This window comes from Hevea brasiliensis, chromosome 9 (assembly GCF_030052815.1).
Source record: "Hevea brasiliensis isolate MT/VB/25A 57/8 chromosome 9, ASM3005281v1, whole genome shotgun sequence".
NCBI lineage: Eukaryota > Viridiplantae > Streptophyta > Magnoliopsida > Malpighiales > Euphorbiaceae > Hevea > Hevea brasiliensis.
This window is the reverse complement of record NC_079501.1, coordinates 36,186,714-36,195,904: the sequence shown is the minus strand read 5'-3', so window position 1 is coordinate 36,195,904 and position 9,191 is coordinate 36,186,714. Positions and strand designations below refer to the sequence as shown.

General features: G+C 35.3%; 2 protein-coding genes across 2 annotated transcripts; both read right to left on the bottom strand.

Annotated features, from left to right (window-relative positions):
• Nucleotides 1–200: 200 nt before the first annotated feature.
• LOC110673803 (uncharacterized) lies at nucleotides 201–2,539 on the bottom strand. Its single transcript, XM_021837009.2, has 3 exons — nucleotides 2,157–2,539; nucleotides 919–1,161; nucleotides 201–467 (listed from the first exon to the last, which is right to left on the bottom strand). Exons 1-3 carry the CDS (start codon nucleotides 2,411–2,413, stop codon nucleotides 455–457), a joined length of 513 nt encoding a protein of 170 aa, XP_021692701.2. The 5' UTR covers nucleotides 2,414–2,539; the 3' UTR covers nucleotides 201–454.
• Nucleotides 2,540–3,042: 503 nt separating this feature from the next.
• On the bottom strand, nucleotides 3,043–6,462 carry LOC110673793 (F-box protein SKIP8). The gene is made up of 3 exons (XM_021836997.2): nucleotides 5,805–6,462; nucleotides 4,994–5,190; nucleotides 3,043–3,652 (listed from the first exon to the last, which is right to left on the bottom strand). Exons 1-3 carry the CDS (start codon nucleotides 6,270–6,272, stop codon nucleotides 3,394–3,396), a joined length of 924 nt encoding a protein of 307 aa, XP_021692689.2. The 5' UTR covers nucleotides 6,273–6,462; the 3' UTR covers nucleotides 3,043–3,393.
• Between the last annotated feature and the right edge of the window lie 2,729 nt (nucleotides 6,463–9,191).

Genomic DNA, 9,191 nt, shown 5'->3' with positions numbered 1-9,191 from the left:
TTGTAATTAAATTTTAGATATGTAATGTAAATTATGTATTTTTGTACATTAAATATGCACATGATGTAAATTAATACAGTTTCAAATTTCAAATTTGAAATGTTTATGTATAAAAATGATTTGAATTTCTTATGTATTTATATGAGTGAAACTTATTGATATTCTGAATGAGAAAATGAATTTGAGAATATATATAAAGATAATTGTAATTGTTTCACACAGGTGAAAAATCGTCAAATTATTAAGAAATGAGGGGAAACTCCGTCAATTTCTCCACAGAAATTTAATGAAAATTAAATGTGATAATTAAGAAGTAATAAATTGAGATAAGATAAGATAGGGTGTTTTGGCACCGAGTGTGACATGCCTTGCTCCGCTACACTGTAGACGGATGAGGGATATCACATTAACACATCCCCTTCCACTAAGATTACCTCTTAAATCTCCTTGGATCTCACCTTTTGTTGCTGCAAGATTAACACCATAAATATATGAACCAGCCTTGTGTTTCACCACTCATCTTATGCATAAATTACAATGAGATTTAAAGCTAAAAGTTCACCAGAATTTGCCTTTCCATTAGATGTTATCCGACCTTTAAAAAATAGGAAGTGATTATTCTGCTAATGCACACAAATCTTCATCATAGTTAACTAAAAATTTCAGATGCCAACCAACGAGCTTTGGCATATTGGCATTGGAACCGTCTTCAAGGCTGTAATGTCTCGAGGTTGAGTCTCAGTCAAAGCCAATTGTATCAAAATAAAAATTTTATGATGCCAATACAAGTTTACAAGGACCTCACACAAGACTTAAAGGCACTAGACTGAAAATTCAGTGCCTTCTGGCGTCAAGCAGGAGTTGCAGGTGAAAAGCTTACAAATTAGAGCTTTTGATTTAGAATTTCAACGATTTTACCTGGATTCAACCTCAGTGCTGCTTCCTGTACGAGTTCTTTTCTCCCCCCTCCCAAAGGCAACTTCATCCATGCTTTGCCCTTGCCGCCTATACCTGCCACCAGATGCCACAAATCCAGGACATGGTCTGTAAGCCTTTATTGGCCACCAACCAAACCCTGGAAATGTTGCAATCCCACCTTGAATCCTTCCTTCTCCATTGCAGCCCTTCTCAATTTCCTGTCTCCCACAGGCCTTACAACCCCTGTAGAAAAAAAAAATTCCGTTAGGTAGGTATTCAAATTTCAACATTGTTTTGATGTTATCCTATTCATAGTTAATAACCAAATTCTTCATAATGCTAGAAAATTGCAAAATGCATGGAATCCACGTCAGTATCATACAAATACATGTATATATTCATCCGCCCAACAATTGAACAAGTTGAATTATCATAAGGCATCTGCAGCAAAGAATCATTTCCTACTTTTCTTTCTCCCAGAAGAGCACACTGACATCACAGCGCTGAGTGAACTTAAAATATTTTGCAAGGTATGGTGCAATTCAACAGGTAAAAGTAGGACATAAAATTTCCTCATGCTCAGATTCAAAGGTTTATTAAGCAATTGGGAAGGTTCTTTTAACGGCAAGAACTTCAAAGGATTCAAGAACCTACTTCTAAGGTTCCTTCCGCAAGCAAAACTTCCCAAAACATTTTATCAGTATCCCAACCAGATAGCTCTCATATGGTAATCAAACACTTAGTAGTTGATGTTCTTCACTAAAAACATGCAATTGACTTTAAACCCAGCAATTAAAATCCATTTCTTGAAATCGAAACCCTAATTCAAGCTTTTGCAGTTCTTTCTAACCCTTTAAACTTGTTCAATTCACAAATTCTCCATAGTCCAAGCATTTGCTGCAAAAATTCAAAAAACATTATAGGAATCAACATCGAGCTTTCAACAAAGAAAATTGAAAGTTCGGTTAGGATTGACATATTGCGAACTTGTCAAACATCTACCAAAACCGAATATATGCACACTCAACTGAGATACAAAGATATGGCTTAGATAGAACACTATCAAGGGAGACAAAAAAAAATGAAAGACCACTTCCTTGTCTTCTTTTGCCTTTGATTTCTTGGTGCCCAAACAAATGGAATTAAAGAAACAACATACAAATTAATGATATATCTTAACTCTAACTTTATAGTTAAATCTAATTTAAAGGCATCTTTTTTTAAAAATGTGAAGGTACCCGACAGGAGGCTCCCCAGAATCAACGGTCGCAGATTCTGACTGGACAGGACGAGCACATGGTGGAGGTGGCAGAGGATTATCTTCTGCAACAGAAGTTAAGGAAGAAGGAAACGAAGAAGAGAGAAGAATGAAGGACTTAGATGGGTATCTAAGAAGAGCTGCTGACCCATGTAAGCATGAGTTGCTGTTAGCATAAAGGCGATGAGAGAAAAGGGTTTGATGAGGTGTTGGTATTGACAGTAGGGTGATTGCCATTCTACCTCTTCCTCTCCCTCTGTCTATACTGTGTACAGGGAAAGGATTGGATAACAGCCTAACAGCCACTAGCTTCAAGCCTTCAACTTGAACTGTGTATCTCTGGCCCCACACCTGGATATCGCCATATCATCATCAGCTTGACCATAGATTTTTATCCAACGTAATAGTCGCAAGAACAGCATTTTCTATTTTTATTATTTTTTTTTTTTAATGAGTATTCTGTTATATTTAATTACGAAATTGACAATTTCAGTAATTGGCTTAGGCAGGCTGCTTTTGGCCAATGTGTTAAACGAGTAACGACCGTTAAACTCTTTCGTAATGATCTCCTCCCACCTACTTCCAATTCAGATTTTAATGACCTTTTGGGCTCGTCACATGTCAGACCAAATGGTTGAAAAATGGAAATTGAACATTTCTTGTTACCTGGAGCAGAAGCAGACAATCTTGGCCTGTCAGAGTGGAGGACAAGAGGGAAGGGAGAATGATGAAATAATCAATGGAGAACACAAAAGAGGTATACGAGTATAAGGCTTTTTAGTACAAGCATGAATGTTTCTCATTCATTCATCTCTCTGCTTCGGCTACCAGTGTCCTTCAATATTAGCATTCCATCGACTCCAACATTCAACATAAAAAACTTTGACATCCCATTTAATTTCTGGACTTCACATTTGCCATTTTTCTATTTGCATATATATCTGGGAATATAAATGAATTTTACCCCAAAAAAAAAAAATACAAACTAAAAATTACAAAAAAAGATACGGAAGGAATTGACAAAAAAAGAAGGGGGAAAAAAGGAGCGCGAGAAAGACGCCTCTTTACCCAAGAAACAACCAAAACTGAGGCTGGAAAAACTGAAAAGGATTTCCACTGAAGAATTCATAGAGAAAATTCAAGAAGCTTCCTCCTGATCAATACCACTATTTTGCAACTAGCAATACTGTTATAATTGGTATCTTCTTTCTCTTGTTTTATGCATGAACAATCTGTTGGTCCACATCTCCATCAATGAGCATCACTGAACTGTGATGGTGCACCATGTACCATCGACCATTATGGAACTCAAAGACATTAGTTACAGTAAATGGCCCAGTGTCTATGTGAACATAGGTTTTCATGGTAACCCAGGCCATGTCTGTTAGCACTCGAGCACGAACATCTCGAACTTCAAACTCTAGCCCTTGCTCCCAATTAAATGCAAGTTGCCAACTCTGCATTACAGCATTATACCTGCGCATGCAAAGCATCTCATTCCAGTTTTGACTTGATCAAACATTAAAAGCAAAAACTATCAACTGAGGCTCAAGCTCAACACAGCAGATATTGATTTCAAAATCCTGAAAATCCAATTAAGTTGGCAACAGCAGGTAAAAGTTAGCATTTAACCACCCATAAAAAAGACCAAACCTCTGACAAATAACACTTTCTTGTCTAAAATGCATTATTCTCAGTAGAAGAAAATTAAAAGGAAAAAAAAAATGTCAGCATCATTCTCCAATTTCAGACTAGACATTTTCTATGGGTAAAATGATAAAACAATGTATTTATGAAAACATACATCTTTGTCAGGTAGTGTTGACAGATTACTCAAAGATATATGTAATCAAGCTTCATTCACAAAACATACATCTTCATCAGGTAGTATCTACAGACAGTTTACTCAAAGATGTCAACTTCCTTGTGTAAGTTGTGTCATAACTTTTACCACAAATTTACTACTTTAGAATTCAGAGTAATGTACCAAATTGGACAAAATAAGGCTCCATACCCTTCATTTAATTCTTTCTTTCCAAAACCCATTTCCTCCGCTACTAATTTAACAAATGGGAAGGGATAAACTTAGCTCCCATATGCTTTTCCAAAACATATGAGATCTTCTATCCTTCCCTTCCCCAGTATTATTGTAAAAAATCATTAGTGCATGCCCACCCCATACATTCTATGCAACAAACAATCACAAGAAGTGACCACGCAGCTTAGGTTCTAATATTCTTCTACACATCCAAGGCCCAATTACAATAATAAGATCATTAAATTCAGGGCTAGACCAAATGTATATGTGCTTCACAAAGATGCATACTCTTTTCATCTCAAGAAACTCAAATCACCACCTCATTCCATATTATTGAATTCGGTAAAGAGGTAAATGTAGCAGTGGCAAAATTATTTCTAAGTCATAAATCATGCTTATCGGCAACAAATAATTACCCATTTATAAACAATCTTCTTCTTGGCTCCTAAAATGCATTAAAACAGTATAAACTTTCTGACACACCAAACATAGTCCTAACTCCTAACAATATGAATACAGTATATATTAACAATATCTACAACGTCCCCATAATTAGTTCTCCAATAACTGCATGACTTGCAATAAAAGATCACACAAGCGTGACAATAACACTCAAATCATCCAACAGTTCCCATCATAAACTATATCCAAATGTTCCAAACATAAAAACAAGCAAAACATTCAATAAATTGAAGAAACTACTGTCAGATCTCTTTTATCACTGCAGAACAAGACTCATGTAATTGCATTTACTATTCAGCACAAGTATGATCACATACCCTGAGAAAAGTTCCCCAGATGCATGAATGCACTTGACATAATCTGCATTAAGCCAAAAACGACTCATTGCTGGAAGAGACCTTTCTTTGATGATGTTATAAAATTCTGAATTGGCATTCACAATGGCTCTTGTAGCCGCATAGTAAGATTTCCACCCATTAACAGGTGTCACAGTATCTTGTTCCAATGTAAAATCCTAAGACAAAAAGGTGAAAAAAAAAAAAAAAAAAAAAAAAACACGCACCTCAAAAAATAAGAAAAGCTACAGCAATCAAATTAAATAGCAACTACTGCATGGACAGGTACAAAAACAAAGGAGAAGCTTTTACAATTCAAAACCCAAATCTGCAACTTAAAGAGCTCATTAAAATAAAGAAAAGCAGATAATCAGAAACCAGAAAAGTTGGGGGAAATGAAAATGTCAGCAAAGGCTCATAGAATTTTAGGAAAGAAAAAGAAATACCAAGGCCTCACAAAATCTAATAAAAAGTGAACCATAATAGTTTCCTTACCTAGAGAAACATCTGTAATGATCCTAAACACTTCTGCAACCTAAATAAACCACATGTAGTTGCTATATTAGCCTCAGTTAAGTGGATTTTCTAATTCTCAGACTGCTCACATCATCCTTCCACAATTAAAAGAAACAAGGCAATTCCACATAAAAAAAAAAATTGCAAATCACTGTTAAACACAAAAATTCAACAAGAAGAAACACATAAGGCCAAATTTAACACACCAAAATAATAACAAAAATAAGATTAGCATAACTTGGCTAATTGAGATTTATTGAAAGGAAAGAAAACATACCTTGTGATAAAGCGCTTTCCAGGCATTATCATCGTTAGCAGCCTTTCGCATCAATGAATTAGTCATAGACAATCTACAGAGACTAGGATAGTCCAAATAACTCAGAGCGTGCGTGGTAATTTCAGGCACTAATTGCTCCATCATAGACGCCCCCGTCTGCCTCTCCACCGCCCTGTCAGATACAGCCGCCACCATCTCCACCGCCGCAGCACCACCGTTGAGATGCCCAGTAATACTGGCCAGAGAGGAAGAATCAGAATTCCCTAAGGTCCCGTTACAGGAAGAGCAACAATTACAGGTTTTAGTACGGTTGGGTGACGTGGCATGAGAAGAAGAGAGAAGGGATTTGGGTGACTTTGATCGGATGATGAGGAGGGTGAGCATGAGAGAGAGGATAGTAAGAGAGGAGGCTAATAAAAAAGGCTGAGAAGAGAAAGCGAGAGTGAGAGCAGAGGTAGTAATCTCCATTCATGACATTAAAGCTACATAGAAGAACATGAAACCCTAACTGGAATCTCGTGTTTGCCCTTTTTTTTTAATTTCTGCAGAAAATTTTTTTTAAGGGAACCCTAAGGGACAATGATGAAGCAGAAGAGTCGAATTTTGATTGCAGGTTGGAGAGAGAGAGAGAGAGAGAGAGAGGTTGTCACTCGTGAATCGTAACTGACAGGAGATGAAACCCAAACCTGTGTACGCGCTTGCGCGGCTCGGCCTGACTGCGTCTGCCTAAAATATTCAGAAATTAAATTATCCAAATGCTGTCGTTTTGACAATTTCCCCCCCCCCCCCGCCTTTTTTAATGTCAAATTTTTATTTTTTCTCAAATATAATTATTAAATGAATCGATAGTTATTTTAAGTTTTTAAAATATTTAGATCTAAATAAGTATTTTAAATTTTAAAAAAGATTAAATAAATTTTTTAAATTTTAAAAATAAATTAAATAAGTTATTTTATTATTTTTTTTGATAAATAGACTCTTTGATTGTAACAACTCAAATTTTTAAATTATAAATAAAATAAAATAAAATATTATGTTATTAATATTATGAGATTTATTTGAAATGATTTTAAAATAAAGGAAGATAATTAAAATAAATAAATAAATAAATAAAAATATAAATATAAATATATATATAGTTATATTATATTATATTGTGAGTTATAGTATTTTAATATTAAATATTTTGAAAGTTTAATTTAATAATAATAATAATAATAATAAAAAGAAAAAGAAAAAAAAAAGAGGAAAAAGTGGGAAGTAACAATGGCGTGGAGCAGTAGGCTATATCCACTGTCAGTTGCTGCTGCTGCAGTAATTTAAAAAAAAAATTGATTTTTTTTTCTCTCTCTCATCTCTGTCCCTCTATCTCTTTTCTTGCTCCGGCGACCCCTTCCACCGGCTGGCGACACCCTAGGAGGCACTAGCAACCACCGGAGACCTCCAGCTGACGTTCGGCAAGCCTCCAGCGGCAGCAACAATAGCAGTGGCGGCAAGGCATCAAAGAGAAAAATGGGTCCTAAACATATCCAGCGATCCCGACGTCCAATCGGAGTAATTCTAGCAGCTATGGACTCCTGATAGAGAGCTCTTTCATATGAGACCAGTATTGCTAAATTTGGCGGCCATTTCCAGCGCCGGCGAGGAGAGAAAAAATCGGCCTTTTTTGACTTTCCTACTAGATTTCCGACAATCCGAATGTTGGATCGACGATCCAAGACCACCTATGGACTCAAGAGGAGGAGAAGAACATTTTGGTATGACCAGTTCCGGTGACCGACGACCAGCCACCGTGTATGGTAGTTCCGGCAGTGGCTCCTATGAGTTTTGGGGATGATTCAACTTCTAGAGGCTTCCTCATAAATTTTAAAATTTTTGAGACACAGATAAGCTTTGGATAAGATTATTTTCATTATTTCTCAGTCTATGGTGCTTAAATGCAGTGTTTCTTAAATAGGAAAAATTAGAGAAAAATTATAAGAAAAATATATGATGAAAGTAAAATTATTTGAAGATATTATATGGTGTTTGTTGAATTTTTGAGTGATTGTAGAATATTTTTAAATATATATATATATATATATTTTTTTTTTTTTTTGAGTTAGATTTTTAGCATATGGACATATAAGATTATCTGAATTTGTGATATTTAAATTCTATATGATTGCTTGAAGCTTGAAAATAAATATTTAAATATGTGAATATTAAATTGGGTTGAATTAAGAATATGTTAGCTGTTGGAAACTTATGAAATTGAGTAATATTCTTGAATAAAAATTTATAAAATATTCATGAGTGATTAGAAAATTACAATTCCTTTTGCGATAGCTTTATAACCTCATTAAGAACCGCGGGGCAAAATTTTAGAATTTTTAGAGCTTGTTTGAGTAGATTTTTACAAAATATCAATTATAGGGACTAAAACGTAATTTTTCAAGTTTATTACTATTGTCTGATTTGGAGGGCCAAAGAGGGGCCATATGATGTTGATGAGATGTGATTGTGGAAATTGGTGAATTAGAAGCGCTATTTGGATCTTTTTGTAGGTTGAGTAGGTCCTAGGTACAGGGGAAAGTCTGTCTGATTTTCTGCATGAATTAGGCTGTCTATTGTCTCTTTAGAGTTTTATTTTGAATTAATAATAATAAATTTATGATATAATTATTTAGGTAATCGAGGTCAGCTATTTTTCTCTACCCAGCAGCCACAATAGTCCTCGGTGTATAGTGAGTAGATATTTATTTTATTTATAATTTCAATATTATTATATTTCTAGCATGCTCATGCATCACTTATACTTATATTTATATAGTTAAATATTAGACATACCCTGTTTTGCATTTAATCTTGATGGTAGTATTTTGATTGCTATGTTTTGATAATCTGGAGCTATCTGTGTGAGTTGATGTGTATGTGGAGTGTATGGATATGTGTAGGACGGGTAGACGCGGCTGGAGCTTGACTCGCTGGGACCCGATCCTTATTATGGATAAGTCGAGGTAGGCACAGCTCGAATTGATCTCGCTAGCCCTTACATATGGATTATTAAGCGAAAGTCTGGCTCGAGTTGATCTCGCTGCCAGGCTTGGGATTAAGAGAGCTAGGTAGGGGGATCAGCTCCCTATATATGTATGTGTGAGTATGGATGTGACACACGGGTGTGTGAGTGCTCCAGATTATCTTTGATGTGACTTAATATGATTTGTGTGACTTAATATGATTTGTATGACTTGTATAAAGATAGTGCATTTCATTTTCAAAGATGCATTAGAATTAGATAGTTATAGAAATTATAGGTAAAATAAATATCTTACTCTATGAGTCGAACGCTCACTCTGTTCACTCTATTTTTTTTTCAGGCCACAGGAGAAGTTCTTTTTCAGAGTA

Coding starts and splice junctions, on each gene's coding strand:
- LOC110673803 (XM_021837009.2), bottom strand. CDS start 2,413: ATGGCAATCACCCTACTGTCAATACCAACACCTCATCAAACCCTTTTC. Junction 1,162..2,156: donor TCTGGGGAGCCTCCTGTCGG/GTACCTTCACAT, acceptor TTTTTTCTACAG/GGGTTGTAAGGCCTGTGGGA.
- LOC110673793 (XM_021836997.2), bottom strand. CDS start 6,272: ATGGAGATTACTACCTCTGCTCTCACTCTCGCTTTCTCTTCTCAGCCT. Junction 5,191..5,804: donor GGAAAGCGCTTTATCACAAG/GTATGTTTTCTT, acceptor TTTTTGTCTTAG/GATTTTACATTGGAACAAGA. Junction 3,653..4,993: donor TCTGGGGAACTTTTCTCAGG/GTATGTGATCAT, acceptor TTGCATGCGCAG/GTATAATGCTGTAATGCAGA.